Here is a 17,100-nt window from a genome sequence, read left to right on the forward strand (position 1 = left end):
GAAAACTTTTGTGCATTGGAGGACACTATCAGGGGGACACAAAGACAAACCCATAGATGGGAGAAAATATTTTCAAATTATAGGTCTGATAAGGGTCACTTAGTATCCAGAATATAAAAGATGTCTTACAACTCAACAACAGAAAGATAACCCAATTAAAAGTATTCAAAGGACTTGAATAGACATTTCTCCAAAGAAGATATACAAATGGCCAACAAGCACATGAAGAAATGCTCAGCATCATTTGCCATTAGGGGTATGTAATCAAATCCACAGTGACATACACTTCACACCCCACATTTAGTGACTAAATTAAAAAAGACAATATCAATTGTAGATGTGGGAAAATGGAACCCCTCTACATTGCTGGTGCAAAGTAAAATATTTCAACTGCTTTGGAAAACAATTTGGTAATTCCTCGTAAAGTTAAACATGGAATTATCATGTAATCCAGCAATTCATTTCTGATTGTATACCCCAAATAATTGAAAACAGGAACTCAAACAAACACTTGTAGAGGCATGCTCATTTAGCACTATTTACAATAGCCAAAAGGTAGAACAGCTCAGATGGCCATCAAAGAATGAATGGATAAACAATAGTAACACACACATACAATGGAATATTATTCATCCATAAAGAGGAATGAAATAATGATGCATGCTGCAATGTGAATGAAAATGAAAACATTATTGTAAGTGAAAAAAATCCAGACACAAAAAGTCACATTGTGTGCTTCTATTTGTACGAAATATCCAGAATAGTTATTTATAGAGATAACCAATTGGTATGGTTGCCAGGGGTAGGGGAAGGGAAGAATGAGGACACAGTGCTTAATGGATACCAGATTTGCCCTTGGGATGATGAAAATGTTTTGGAAATAGGTAGAGGTGGTGGTTGCACAACATTGTGAATGTACTAAATGTCACTGAATCGTGTACTTTAAAATGGTTAATTTTGTGTTTTGTGTATTTCACCTAAATAACAAGAAAAATACAGATTAGAGATTTATCTTTAAAAATGACACCAAGAATTATGGAGCCAGGTATTAAGCTATCTGATATATTTTTAGAATAGAATAAAACAAATCAAGTACTGAATTTTTTGGCTCTATTTTAATATTACAGCTTAGTGACATTTTTCACTAAATATTTGACTTTCACCCTCTGATCATAGAGAGGGACATTTATGGAAATATATGTAATGTCCCCAAGAACTATCTCTTAATTTTTTGATATTCAAATACTTGTCTTTTGAAATGCTTTTATCAATATCTGTATCCTTTTCTCATGTTGTAAACTATTCTCTCATTGTCCAATCAAACTTTGAATGAATTAATTGGCATTGTCTATAGTATAGAGTTACATTTCATTTTAATCATCATTTGTTTTCAAAGGGACATTGCTTAGTTTGGAATTTTATTTCACTGGATATTTAGAAACAAATATTTTTAAATTGAATCTGTTTTTACTTTTTTTAATAGCAGTTTTCAAATGGTGCTTTATTTTTATGTTCTTATACATGGGATAATATAATCAATTTTATAAATACTGAATTCTTCACATGCTATATTTTAAACATGAATTTTGAGGATAGAAATTTTCTTCTTGTAGGCAAATCCTTCTTGACCAGAGCAAGTTAGAATATAAATGTCATCCTAGAAGCAAGAAAAAGATAGTTAGGTCTTTTATAATATAGTTCCTAATAAAAATATAGAATAATCCGCCCTGGCCGGTTTGGCTCAGCGGTTAGAGCGTCGGCCTGCGGTCCTGAGAGACCCGGGTTCGGTTCCCACTAAGGGCGCGTACCTTGGTTGCAGTTTGTCCCCGGCCCTGGTCGGTTGTGCGGGTGGCAGCCACTCGATGTGTTCCTTTCACATCGATGTTTCTCTCTCTCTCTCTCTCTGTTCCTCTCTCTCCCTCCCACTCTACCTGAACAAAAAATTGAGGAATGTCCTCGGGTGAGGATAAAAAAAACATATATATATATATATATATATATATATAATAATCCAAATAATAGGACTTAGAAATATGTTAAAAAGATTTGTATCAAAAATTATATTGATTTTATATATAATATTACATTATACTGGTTACAAGTGAAAAAATGAACATGAAGTGCTTAGCACATAATGAATGTCAACTCTTACCTTGATTATTGACCAGGAAGGTTAATATACAGAAAAAGGTACTTATGATAAGCTAAGAACCCTGCAAAGGGTCCATTTTACCAATATTTCTAAGTTTATACTGAATTTGAATGCTGTCTCTTGATGACTATAGGCATATCGTGATTCTCACTTATAAAATGATGGGGAGAGTAGAACTAACACTGTTCTGAGATGTGTATTTACGTGTGTGTGTGTGTTTTAGCTTCTATAGAATTTTCTTTAGTAAAATTTCTTCACATGTAATTTTTGAAGCATTATAATATATAAAACAAAAATAGAGCTCTTTAGCTGAAAGGGAAGGGTGTCATTGATCTCAAATACTACCATAGAACCCACGAGATATGAAGTACAGTTAACTAATCACTTAACTAGAAGATCACTGTTTTATTTGACTTTTAAAAACTTTAATTAATTTTAATTGTCTAACTTTTATTTGTTTTAAAGTTATGGAAGGTTTTCCATGTATTTTGCATGAGAATCCAGAATATATGAGAAATTGATGAGAACTATGCTCAGTATGGCATAGTGGTTAAGAGTTCAGGCTCTAGAATTACAGGTTCTGTATATTTCCAGTACTACTATTTATTAGATATATGATCTCTAGCAGGATGCTTAATCTCTCTTTGCTTCAGTTTCCTATCTGTAAAAGGGGGGTACAAATAGTAGGTGTATCACTGGATGATTGTGAAGATAAAGTGAGACATTGAATATGAAATGATTAATAACACATCTTGATTATAGATTACAAAAATGAATATTTGCAGGAAAAAAAATGCATGGTTGAATAAGAATTCTGCTAAAAAGGGCATTTTACAAACATTTACAATTAATTTTCATTTTTTACCCTCTAAGTTATTATATTAATATAAGCCAGATTAATGTTCAAGTTTATAATTTTCATGTTAGTGCCATAAAGTTTGACACTACGTGTTTCTATTATAATTTCTTCTGTTTTATCTGACTTAATTTTGTGTGATTTACACATGAAAAAGTATGTTTACTCCATTATTATAATGTACTATATTTTATTTATAATTCAGAAAAAATATTTGTTGCATTGGTGAAAAAAATCTTAAGTAAGAAATTTATTTTATTAGGCAGCCAAAGTCTCAGAATTTTTGTTAAGAAACTATTTCTTTAGATTTCTCGCTCGGTTTTTTAACTTAAAATTTGGATGGGACATGCATTTTAGAAAAGAGCCTTTTTTTTTTTTTTTCAGCAAAACTAATTTCACTGATAGTGACTAGCAAGTCTTTCACGAAGCAGAGGTGTATTCCATTTTAATTAAGCCTTCCAAAATTTCAGGCTTTTTGAAGTTTATAACTAAGCACTCATATTTGCCAAATTGGGCAAGAAAATTTGTGAGAACAAATTTTATAATTTTAGTTCAGCTCAGCTGCAAACCAATGTTTCTTAAAGTGTGCCAATATTTTTTTTTTTATTTTTGGCCCTACTCAGAAAATGTATATAATAAAGTGTTAAAATTATGAAAAGTAGAAAATTTGTCTCAAATCAACAGGTTGAGGTCAGTGTCTATTAAATATTGAAAAAAATTATATATTAATCAAAATTACTTCACTCATTGCAAAACAGTGGGGATTTGGGGAAATTAATAAGAATCCAAACCTTTTTCAACTTCAAGTATTTTTAATGCATCATTGTTTGTGTATTAATCATTCATATCAGAGGCAAATCTAGGTTTGGGGCTTAAAGCTAATAATTTTGAAGGATTACGTATAATAAAAGGTAATATGAAATCCAAATAAAAACTAGGATCATGGAAAGAGACAAGGCAAGTGTTATATTGTTCTTGCTTTTTATGTAGATTATAAATGGCCCATATATATATCAAGTTAATAGTATATATATATATATATATATACAACATGGAAAATAATCACAATATTTATGCAAACAAATATAAAAATGTTACATAATATTTTTGCCTTTAATTTTGGAATTATATTTTATCAAGGTATAAACTTTTATTTATTTATTTATTTTATTAATTAATTTTTGTTACAGATGTTTCTCCTTTTTCCCCCACTGGTTCCCCCCTCCCCCTCCCTCCCTGACCTGTCTCCAGCTTTGTTGTCCATGTCCATTGTTCATACATACATGTATATAAGTTCTGTGGTTTATCTCTCCGCCACCACCCCCTCTTCTGGGGATTGTCAGCCTGTACCCCACTTCCACGTCTCTAGGAATACCCCATTCCTGACTGTTATATTCATTATATTCCACAAATAAGTGAGATCATATGATACTTGTCTTTCTTTGTTTGGCTTGTTTCACTTAGGATGATACTTTCCAGGTCCCTCCATGTAGTCTCAAAGGATAAGATATCTTTCTTTCTTACAGCTGCATAGTACTCCATTGTGTATATGTACCACAGTTTGTTTGTTTTTTAATCCTCACCCGAGGACATTTTTCCATTTTTTGTTCAGGTAGAGTGGGAGGGAGAGAGAGGAACAGAGAGAGAGAGAAACATCGACGTGAAGGGACACATCGAGTGGCTGCCACCCGCACGACCAACCAGGGCCGGGGACAAACTGCAACCGAGGTACGTGCCCTTAGCGGGAACCGAACCCGGGTCTCTCCAGACCGCAGGCTGACGCTCTAACCGCTGAGCCAAACCGGCCAGGGCTGTACCACAGCTTTTTTATCCATTCGTCTACTGATGGACACTTGGGCTGTTTCCAGATCTTAGCTATTGTAAATAGTACTGCTATGAACATGGGCGTACATATATTCTTTCTGATTGGTGTTTCAGGTTTCTTAGGGTATTTTCCTAGAAGTGGGATCACTAGGTCAAATGGAAGTTCAATTTTTAATTTTTTGAGGTAACACCATATTGTTTTCCATAGTGGCTGCACCAGTCTGCATTCCCACCAGCAGTGTACTAGAATCCCCTTTTCTCCACACCCTCGCCAACACTTGTTGTTTGATGATTTGTTGATGGCGGCCATTCTGACAGGTGTGAGGTGATACCTCATTGTTGTTTTAATTTGCATTTCTCTGAAGATTAGTGATGTTGAGCATTTCTTCATATGTCTCCTAGCCATTTCTTTTTTTTCTTTTTTTTTTTTTTTATCCTCACCCGAGGACATTTTTCCATTTTTTTGTTCAGGTAGAGTGGGAGGGAGAGAGGAACAGAGAGAGAGAGAGAAACATCGACGCGAAAGGAACACATCGAGTGGCTGCCACGCGCATAACCGACCAGGGCCGGGGACAAACTGCAACCGAGGCACGCGCCCTTAGCGGGAACTGAACCCGGGTCTCTCAGGACCGCAGGTCAACGCTCTAACCGCTGAGCCAAACCGGCCAGGGCTCCTAGCCATTTCTATGTCCTGTTTGGAGAGGTGTCTATTTAGTTCCTCTTCCCATTTTTTATTTGGGTTCTTTTTCTTCCTTTTGTTGAGTTGTATGAGCACTCTATATATATTGAAAATTAACCCCTTATCTGATATATCATTGGCAATGATGTTCTCCCATAGAGTGGGTAGCCTTTCCGTTTTGATGATTGTATCTTTCGCTGTGCAGAAGCTTTTGAGTTTGATGTAGTCCCATGTGTTCATTTTCTCCGTTGTTTCTGTTGCCTTAGGTGATGTGTCAGTGAAAATTCTGCTTCGTATGATGTATGAAGTTTTGTTGCCTACAGTTTCCTCTAGGATTTTTATGGATTTATGAGTCACATTTAAGTCTTTTATCCATTTTGAGTTTATTCTTGTGTAGGGTTTAAGTTAATGGTATAGTTTCATTTTTCTGCATGTAGTTGTCCAATTTTCCCAGCACCATTTATTAAAGAAGCTGTCTTTACTCCACTGTATGCTCTTGCCCCCTTTGTCAAATATTAATTGAGGATATTGCCTTGGGTCCATTTCTGGCTTCTCTATTCTGATGCACTGGTCTATATGCCTGTTCTTGTGCCAGTACCAGGCTGTTTAGATTACAGTGGCTTTGTAGTATAACCTGAAATCTGGTAATGTGATCCCTCCAACTTTGTTCTTCTTTTTCAAGATTGCTGTGTCTATTCGAGGTCTTTTTTGGTTCCATATGAACTTTTGAAGTACTTGTTCTAATTCTGTGAAGTATGCCGTTAGTATTTTGATGGGGATTGCATTGAATCTATAGATTGCTTTGGGTAATATGGACATTTTAAGGATGTTAATTCTTCCAATCCCTGAACAGGAAATGTGCTTCCACTTTTTTATATCTTCCTTTATTTCTTTTTTCAATGTCCTGTAGTTTTCTGTGAATAGGTCCTTTATTTCTTTGGTTAAGTTTATTCCTAGGTATCTTAATTTTTTTGCCGCAATGGTAAATGGGATTGTTTTTTCATTTTCTCCTTCTGTGAGTTCATCATTGGTGTATAAGAATGCCGTTGATTTCTTGATGTTAATTTTGTATCCTGCTACTTTTCCAAATTCATTAATTAAGTCTAGTAAATTTTTGATGGAGTCTTTGGGGTTTTCTACATATAGTATCATATCATCTGCAAATAATGATAGTTTCACGTCCTCCTTTCCAATTTGGATCCCTTTTATTTTTTCTTCCTGTCTGATTGCTGTGGCTAAGACTTCCAGTACTATGTTAAATAAGAGTGGCGAAAGTGGGCCTCCTTGCCTTGTTCCTGTTCTTAAGGAAGATGCTTTTAGTTTTTGCCCATTGAGTATGATGTTGGCTGTAGGTCTTTCATATATGGCCTTTATTATGTCGAGATATGATCCCTTTATTCCCACATTGCTGAGCGTTTTTATCAAAAATGAGTGCTCGCCCTGGCCGATTTGGCTCAGCGGTTAGAGCGTCGGCCTGTGGTCCGGAGAGACCTGGGATCGGTTCCCGCTAAGGGCACGTGCCTCGGTTGCGGTTTGTCCCCGGCCCTGGTTGGTCGTGCGGGTGGCAGCCACTCGATGTGTCCCTTCGCGTCGATGTTTCTCTCTCTCTCCCTTCCTCTCTCTCCCTCCCACTCTATCTGTACAAAAAATGGAAAAATATCCTCGGGTGAGGAAAAAAAAAAAAATGAATGCTCAATTTTGTTGAAGGATTTTTCAGCATCTATTAATATGGAAATCACGTGGTTTTTATTCTTCATTTTATTTATGTGGTGTATCACGTTTATTGATTTGTGAATATTGTACCAGCCTTGCATCCCTGGGATGAATCCCACTTGATCATGGTGGATAATTTTTTTGGTGTATTGCTCTATCCAATTTGCTAGTATTTTGTTCAGGATTTTGGCGTCTATGTTCATCAGGGATTTTGGCCTATACTTTTCTTTCTTTGTTGTGTCTTTTTCTGGTTTTGGAATTAGAATTATGGTGGCTTCATAAAATGAGTTTGGAAGTCTTCCTTCTTCTTGAATTTTGTGAAATAGTTTGAGGAGAATGGGTGTTAGTTCTTCTTTGAATGTTCGGTAAAACTCCCCTGTGAAGCCATCTGGGCCTGAGCTTTTGTGTGCTGGGAGAGTCTTGATTACATCTTCAATTTCTTCTGTTGTTATTGGTCTGTTCAAGTTTTCTGTCTCTTCCCGGTCCAGTTTTGGGAGACTATGTGTTTCTAGAAATTTGTCCATTTCTCTTAGATAGTTGAATTTGTTGCCATATAATTGTTCATAGTAGTTGTTAACGATCTTTTGTATTTCTCTGGTGTCAGTTGTTACTTCTCCTCTTTCATTTCTGATTTGTGTATTCGAGTTCTCTCTCTTTATTCCTTGATGAGTCTAGCTAATGGTACATCAGTCTTGTTTATCTTTTCGAAAGACTAGCTCTTTGTTGCATTGATCCTTTGAATTGTTTTTTTGGTCTCTATGTCATTTATTTCTTCTCTGATATATACTATTTCCTTCCTTCTACTTGCTCTGGTGTTTTCTTTTTGTTTGCTCTCTAATTCTTTAAGTGTGAGGTTAGATAGTTTATTAGAGATTTTTCTTGTTTTTTGAGGTAGGCTTGTAGTGCTATGAACTTCCCTCTCAGAACTGTTTTTGCTGCATCCCATAGATTTTGTGTTGTTGTGTCTTCATTTCCATTGGTTTCCAGGAAGTTTTTAATTTCTTCCTTGATCTCCTCGGTGACCCATTCATTGTTTAATAACATGCTATTTAGCTCCCATGTGTTCAAATGTCTTTGTATGTTCTTCTTGCATTTGATTTCTAGTTTCATGCCATTGTGATCTGAGAAGATGCTTGATATGATTTCAATCTTCTTGAACTTGTAGAGACTTAGTTTGTGCCCTAATATGTGGACTGTCTGTTTGAATGTCCCATGTGCACTTGAGAAGAATGTGAATTCTGTAGTTTTGGGGTGTAATTCTCTGTAGATATCTATTAAATCCATTTGGTCTAGTGCTTCATTTAGAGTCTCTGTTTCCTTGCTAATTTTTTGTCTTGATGTTGTATCCAGTGATGTCAGCGGGGTGTTGAAGTCCCCTGCTATGATTGTATTGTTATCGATTTCTCCTTTGAAGTCCTTCAGAAGATTTTTAATATATTTTGGTGCTCCTATATTGGGTGCATATATGATTATCAAGGTTATATCTTCCTGTTGGATAGATCCTTTCAATATTATCTAGTGGCCTTCTTTGTCTCTAGTTATGGCCTTCATTTTGAAATCTATTTTATCAGATATGAGTATTGCTAACCCAGCTTTTTTTTCCTTTCCATTTGCCTGGAAGCGTTTTTTCCATCCCTTCAGTTTCAATCTATGTGAGTCTTTTGTTGTGAGGTGGGTCTCTTGTAAAGAACATATAGATGAGTCATGCTTTCTCATCCAATCAGCTACTTTGTGTCTTTTTATGGGAGCATTCAATCCATTTACATTTAAGGTGATTATTGATATGTACTTATTTATTGCCATTTTTGTTTAGCGTGGTTCTATTTTTCTTCACATTTCTCCTGCTAATTACAGCAATCCTTTTAACATTTCTTGCAGTGCTGGTTTGGTGCTAATGTATTCCCTTAGCTTTTTTTTTGTCTGGGAAGCTCTTTATTTGACCTTCTAATTTGAATGACAGCCTTGCTGGATAGAGTAGTCTTGGATTCAGATCCTTGTTTTTTATGACCTTGATTACTTCATGCCATTCCCTTCTAGCCTGTAGTGTTTTTTTGTGAGAAGTCAGCTGAAAGCCTAATGGGGTTTCCTTTGTAGGTAACGTGTTGCTTCTCTCTTGCTGCTTTTAGGATTCTCTTTGACTTTAATTTTTGGCAGTTTGATTACTATGTGTCGTGGTGTGGGCCTGTTTGGGTTCTTCTTACTTGGGGCTCTCTGTGCTTCTTGAACTTGAATGTCTTCTTCCTTCTTCAAATTAGGGAAGTTTTCTGTCACTATTTCTTTGAAAATATTCTCTAACCCTCGCTCATTTTCTTCTTCTTCAGGGCTCCTATGATGCGAATATTATTACGTTTCCAGTTGTCCCACAGTTCTCCTACGTTGTGTTCCTGTTTTTTAATCGTTTTTTACTTTTTGGTTTTCTGATTGGTTGATTTTTTCTACTCTGTCTTCTAATTCACTGATCCGGTCCTCAGCTTCCTCTACTCTGCTTTTTAGACCTTTTAATGTGTTTTTCATTTCTGATATGTCATTCTTCATTTCTTCTTGGTGGCTTTTCATTTCCAACTGGTTGATTTTCAACATTTCTATGTCTTTACTCATGGTGCTCATGTCCTTACACATGCTGTTGAATTTCCTCAAGATCATGGCTCTGAATTCTAGTTCTGTTAACTTGCTTAACTCCACCTCATTTATCTCATCTTCAGTAGAGGTCTCTTGTTCTTTCATTTGGCTTTTGTTTCTGTTTTTCCACCATTTTGGCTATCACAGTGAGCTTTGGAGTCTGCCAAATTTTCCCTGTGGGTGTTGGTGTTCTGTTGTTTGTGGCTCCCTCCCCTGTGTTTGGATGAGGCAGGGTGGACCAGCTTTAAACACCACTGTCAAGTCTTAACTTTCCTGCTTAGCGTTGCTAGCCCAGGGAATGGTAGTTATCCTCTAGCTTTTTTGCCTGGAGGCTATTAGTAGTGGTCACCTGAAGAACCTTGGTTTCTGAGTTGACTGAAAAACTCCCTCAGGTGCTCAGTGTAAGAGGTTTTCCCAAGGGTGGGGCAGATGCTGGTTGTTAATGGGCCTCAATTAGTATTTCAATGGCTATGGAGGGGGGGGGGTTGAATCTCTGAGAGAGGGGCTGCCTGAGAGAGGGGCTGCCGCCTCTCCCCAGGGCCCTGGGAAGGAGTAAGATGACCACAGTCCTGCATGACTGCACTCAGCACAAGCTCTGAGCACCCTCCAGATTCCGAGTGTCCCCACACAGTTTAGTCCAGTCTGTCCTCCCTCTGCCGGAGCCCAAGGTGAGTGGCTGCGGCCAATTTAGCCTTTGTCCGGGCTTTGCGTCATGAAGCCGCCTGGGACTTTAACCCAAGGGCACTGCTCCCAGCTTAGGGCGGCCGAGGCTGTGGCACCAGCTGAGGGTGTAGCACCCACCCAGCCGAGGTTGCAGGACCCAGCCGAGGCAGCTGCTGGTCCCAGCCGAGGCCTCTGGTCCCAGTCAAGGCCACTGCGGACTGTGGGCTACCGACCCCTCTCGCGTCCTCGCAAGCCAACCAGGATTGAGTCAGTGTCCCTGGTTATGTGGTCCTCCAACCTGCCTTTCGGTTGCCCCTTCCTGACGATTTGTCTTTATTTTGTTTGTAATTCCAGTTTGGTCCTGGGAGATGGTCTGTGTAGCTTCCATTCACTCCGCTGCCATTTCTTTCTCTCCCAGGTATAAACTTTTAGATTGACAGATTCCCTCCCCTCCCCTGGCATTTATACATATTATTCCAGTGCTTTATGGTTTCCATGGTTTATGTTGAATACTCAGCTGTAATCTGTCTTTTTTCTCCCCTGGCTGTATTTAAGATTTTTTTTGGTATTTGATTTTCAGCCATTTGACTACTGAATGTGATTTTCTTACTTTTTTTTTTTTCCATTGTTGGGTTGGCTATACCTCCTGAGTCAAGGTGTTAATGTATTGTATCAGTTTTGGTATATTCTTAGCTGTTTTATTTGTTTTTATTTTCTAAAAAGATTGCTTCATCCTCATTCTCTCTCTCCTCAATTGCAATTACATTGGACTGTTTGATTCCCACATGTGTTATATGTATTGTTCTTCTCGTTTGTTTTTTTTCTCTCTTTGGTTTGTTAGATATTTTCTGCTTATTTCTTCAACTTCACTAACTTTTGTTTTGCTGTGTTGAGTCAACTGTAAAACTCACCCACTGATTTCTCAGTTTCCCATATTGCATTTTTCAGTTCTAAAATGACTGTTTGATTCTTTTTCATAGATTTAAAGTAATCCACTCCTTACAACATAGCCACCTTCTTGCCCCAGTGCTAGCCTTTAAAAATGTCTATTACCAGACCCTTCCTCTTGGTTGATTCTTGTCAGGATTCAAAGGCAGCGACAGCTATATGTCCTAACTAAACTTGAAGAAGTTATAGAAGAATGACCTTCACCCAGGCTCTCTAGTTTTGAGTCTGTTATTAAGAAAGACAATTCCAGTGCCTAGAGTGGGGAGTTGTAAGGACAGAAAACGGGCCTTCCTTCCTTCCTTCCTTCCTTCCTTCCTTCCTTCCTTCCTTCCTTCCTTCCTTCCTTCCTTCCTTCCTTCCTTCCTTTTTTGTGGTATGTGCCTAGCAGGTATCGAACCCAGGACTCTCTGGTCCGCAGGCTGACGCTCCAATCGTTGAGCCAAACCAGCCAGGGCTCTTTTTTTCCCCCACAACTTATGAGAAGCACCTGGTAACGAAACACAGAGATTGCTGGTCTTCAAACTGCCTTTCTACCCAAATAGTAAAATAGATAAGGAGTGTCTCCTCAGCCATTTTTAGCATCTCAAAGGTAATTCACACCAAAGAGCTTCTAATGAATAGAAACTTCCCTTCTCCTTTTCCCCTGCAAACAAATATTTCTCTTTTGAATTCTTTGCAATCCCTTTTGGTGAAACTCCTTTTTCTCTTTACTCCCAAGCATATTTTACAGGCTAAAGAAAATATGGTAAGCACTAAGCACCCTCCCCCCTCCGCCCGTGCATTGGCAGGACTGTCTCCTGAAGAATCAACAAACCAAAATTTCTCAAAGCTAACTCCCCAGTATCTATGTTACTTCAAATACGATCCCCTTCCTAAATCCAACAAAAAGCAACTCACTCTTCTGCCCTGCCCTTGTATTTTCTATACCTTCTTTAACTTTTGTTAAATAGTTTTCTTAAAGTCTTTGTCTTCTAAATCTGTATCATCTGTTGGTCAGCGTATAGGTGTTATTTTTTCTTTTGATTATTGGTCACATTTTGTGGCCTTTTCCATGCTTCATAATTATTATTGTAAACTAAATACTGTTTATTATAGGATAATAGAGTGATGTAAATGTTGTTGTCTCTCCTATATTAGAGAGAAATGATAAAGTGCTAATCACCTCAAGTCAACCATGACTTGAACTGGGTGATTTGAGAGACAGCTGTATATATACCTAGTCTACCTCTGGTTTTAAATGTCTTAAGAGCAAGACCTGTTGCAGGTATTTCTCTTTGATGAGACTTTGTATTTAATGAACTGTGAAATTAGTGTTTTTGCTCCATGTTTTGGGTTTTGCCTTCTATTTTTAATCCTCCCTCTCAAGGTGGGGTGCTTGTGATTGACAGCAAATACTTTGAGGGGGGGACCTGTTGAAATTCAATACTAAAAGTGGTAGGCATCACCTGTTGTAGTGTGACTTTGACTCCTAATCAGTATAACACTGCAGAAAACAATTTTTCCCCTCTGGCTCCATCTCTGCTTCTTTCCCATCTACTCATGCAGTCCCAGTCCTTAGCAGATCTCTCAGGAGAAAACTGTGTTTTAGGGATTCCATCAGATTCCAGTCTGTCATTCCAGCACATGAATCATAAAGAGCTATGCTGGTTTCTCTTTTCCTTGGTAGTGTTACTCTTTCTGATTCTTAGCTTGTGTCTAAATGGCAAATCTCCCAGAAATGAATGCAATCAGGAGGCTCAGCTTATTTCAAGTGCTCTCCAGTATATTTAAAAAGATGATTTGGGGGGATAATTTATCATTATTTCTAGTTATTGTGGAAACAGTGACTACTATGTGCTAGTAAATTAATTTTGTAAAAATAACAAAATTCTGATTCAAAATTTTTTTATATATTGTACTTTTATAAAGTCTCTGTGCTTAGATTATTGGTTTGTTATTGAATATTAATATTTGTTGCTAAATGTACCAGGGCCAGAAATTGATCAATATTATTGTTTGGAAATGTATCTTGAGAGCCAATTTTAATTTCAGAATTCTTGTTGATCAGCAGTAATTTAAATGAAATGTAAACAAAAATTAATTTTCTTTTTCTTTCCCCCTTTTTCTTGTTCAGTGAGTGATAGTTGCTTCAGGAATCTTGCAGAAGATCGCAGTGGGATAAATCTCAAAGATCTTGTACAAGATCCTTCTTTGTGAGTATTTGGCTTTTAGTATTAATTACAATTTAAAAGCTTATGGTTAGTGTGACTTTTTAAAAAGAGTTGTAATTGAGAATTGATTTAAAGTTGAGAAAATTTTTCATTTCTAATAATTTTTGTTACAGATAGTGAAGCACATGGAATACTTTAAGATGAACTTATGGAACAGTTACTTTTTGGAAATATAAGAGATTTTAGAAGAAAGGATAATGTTATGATTAATGATTAATTTTCAAGGGTTAGGGCTAATGGTTGATGATATCTTGGCAATATGGCAGTAGCTACTAAGCAGGGAAGATGATTAGCAATTTCTTTGCTTGGAAAGGTGAGATTTAATTTATTTACATCAATTGGAAGCTCTTTTTAAATACTTTTTAATTATTTGTAAGTGTAATTACAAATATAAAATAATAATTTATTTTTTTAATCCTCACCTGAGGACATTTTTGCATTTATCTTCAGATAGAGTGGGAGGTAGGGAGGGAGGAGGAGGAGAGAGAGAAACATTAATGGAAGAGAGACACATTGAGTGGTTGCCACCCACACAACCCCAACCGGGGCCAGGGACAAACTGGAACCAAGGTATGTGCTCTTAGTGGGAACTGAACCCAGAACTCTCTGGTCTGTGGGCCGATGCTCTAACCGCTGAGCCAAATTGGCCAGGGCACAAATATAAAATAATTTATAATAACAATATATAATGATAATTTGTAATAACTATATTTGAATATATTAAATATATTTCTAATGTTTATATAAGAAAGTTGTATACAGCACAATATTTTTGAATAATTTTAAAGGTTTCCATTTTTAATGTTTTTTCTTGAGTCAATTTCATTCTTTATCAGCATGTATTTTAATATAATGTCACTTTCTATTTCTTGAATTAATTATGTTTTGTAGTTGTATATTTACTGGAAATTATGTGTACTATCTTCTACATGAACCTTTTATTGAAAAAAATCAAGACTGGGCAGCAGAGAAAATAAATTTGAGTGATAGCAGGTGCTTTCTTTAATGACATATAATGCATTCTGTAAAATATAACAGGAAATCAGACTTCCACATCACATTTAATCTACACTCCTACATCTTGTGTAATTCATTTAGAAGGTTGTGAGGAATAAAAAACAAAAATGTGTAAAATCTGAAGGTTATTGATTCCTTAATGATTTTTCATTCATTTAAAAAATATATAGTCAAAAGAAACAGACTTCTGGAAATGATTGAATATTGAAGTTTTTAATGTAATGAGTTCAGAAATGACTTTCCAAATCCAACTCTTCCAATTACTATTCTTAATTTATCTTTTTTCCTCATCAAAAGGATTGCCAGTATTTTTTCTCCATGGTTTTTATTCCAATGAAGATTATCAGTTGTTCTTTCAGTCCTATAAATATTTAATTAAGAATATAATTAATCTATGTGAATGTAAATATTCCTAGTACACAAATATTGAGTAACATTTATTTGAATGAATTAATTAAATAATTCCATTATTCTTTTATGTGTATGGTGTATTTTTGGTACAACAGGATTATATATCTGTTTAATGCAATATTTGTGGAAAATAATGTGTTTATGTGGACTTTAATGATATTAAAGCTGTGGAGAATTATACTTCAACAGTAGGTTATAATAATGAGTTGTAGTGTTTTGAGAGAACTTGGTAATTCTTTTCAGAATGTAGAATAATATTTATCATGTAGTCTGTAACTAATCCTAAATTTAATTTTAGTATTCTAAGAAAAATTTATCTCAGATCACTACAGCATTGGATGGGCAAAATAATTTTGAGTTTTCTGTTTTAAAGTACTCAGATATTATCTTAATTCAGAACCATTCTCTTGGCATTAGTCCAGAATGTAAGAATTTAATGAAAAAGATTTTTTTTTTTTTTGCCTTTACCACTTGGATTTGGAAAGAACTTTTTCTTTATTAAGAATTATGAAAATTTACTATTAATGACTCTAATTTATATTTTAGAGATATATTTCTAATTTTGTAAACATCTTTAGGGAAAGACCCAGTGTGGCAAAAACAATGTACTTTTTTCAGTTGTTATGATGAGAAATATTTTATTCTAAGTTACCATTATATAGCAATATTTACTTATACATACCTCATGTGAAAGGATTTTTTTAAAATCTGGCTAACTCTTGATGTAAGTTTTTATTATTGGTTGACTGGTTTCTGTACACTATATGGTTATATACAGAGTTGAATTGTTACAACATTGCGTTGGAAATATGTTGGAGATCAATTTTTTATAAAAGTTCCCTCAAAAAAATCCCTAACATTTGATGAATACCACAGACTAGTGTAAGGGTTGCTAAAATTGCATATTTTTGTTACTTTAATAAATGTCCCAAATAAAATATTATTAGAATGTTGAATGAATGCTTTATGTGTTAATATGCCTGGTAGATTTGTATTATGACTCACCTACTTGAGCTGCTGATGTTAAAAGGAGTTGTGTAAAGAAAAATTGGGTATTTCAATCACTAATGTTCTTAGAAAGGAAAACAGTAAAGAGAGAAGGAAAAAAATAGACTGAGGATAACCTATACTATCTGGTCAGTATTTACACTCAGAGCAATATGTAGAATGTATTAATCAGATAAATGACAGGTACTAAATTTCTTGGGTAAAGTACAGAAATAAAACTGAATCGTGTGTGTGTGTGTGTGTGTATGAAGTTTGAGGGGTTTAAGGTTTCAGAGCAGACTGAAAAAGTAGAACCAAAAGTGACTAATTTATACCCTAAATCTGGTGAACCTACTGGAATAACATGATAGGTCCTTTGTAATGTATCTAAACTGTATATATTATACACCTCAAGATTTTGCTTTTATTGTAGTAAAGTAATTATTGGGCTTGAATGAACTGAGTGAGCATGTTGAAGGAGGGATGCCATGGAACAAGAGCAAGTTGTGAATCCCTAAGCAAGACTTTCTAGCCTTCAGGAGTTCTGGTCAAGATGGCAGCATGAGTGAATGAAGTACTCAGAATTTCCTACAACCACATCAGAATTAATTTAAACTACAGAACAAGCATTATACAGAACCACCTGAAGTCTAGTAAACAGAAGTCCTGTAACTAAGGATATGGAGAAGAAGCCACATTGAGACTGGTTGGAGGGGTAGAGATGTGGAAAGGGCTGGTCCCATACCCACATCTGGTGATACAAAATTGGGAGGGATATCTAGGCTGTGGAGGTTCCCCCCTGAGGAGCCGAGGGTCCTAGCCCCACACCAGAAACCCCGTCCAAAGTTCTAGTGCTGGAAAGAGAAACCCCATAACTATGGCTGAAAAACCGACCAGGATGGTGGCTGAGTGAGATGGAGGTCTCTGGAGTCCCAGGCATTACTTTTTTTTTTTTTAAATCCTCGCCTGAGGACTTTTTTTCCCCATTTTTGTTCAGATAAAGTGAGAGGGAGAGAGAAGA

At 36.1% G+C, this 17,100-nt stretch overlaps 1 protein-coding gene across 6 annotated transcripts in view; it reads left to right on the forward strand.

Moving 5' to 3' along the window:
• GPHN (gephyrin) overlaps positions 1 to 17,100 on the forward strand; it is a 562,530-nt gene that overhangs the window by 91,018 nt on the left and 454,412 nt on the right. For all 6 annotated transcript variants that reach the window (XM_036267724.1, XM_036267708.1, XM_036267715.1 and 3 more), the window contains exon 2: positions 13,568 to 13,646. In XM_036267724.1, coding sequence (XP_036123617.1) covers positions 13,568 to 13,646 — 79 coding nt within the window. The remainder of the gene's footprint in view (positions 1 to 13,567; positions 13,647 to 17,100) is intronic.

Source organism: Molossus molossus, unplaced genomic scaffold (genome assembly GCF_014108415.1).
Source record: "Molossus molossus isolate mMolMol1 unplaced genomic scaffold, mMolMol1.p scaffold_m16_p_1, whole genome shotgun sequence".
NCBI lineage: Eukaryota > Metazoa > Chordata > Mammalia > Chiroptera > Molossidae > Molossus > Molossus molossus.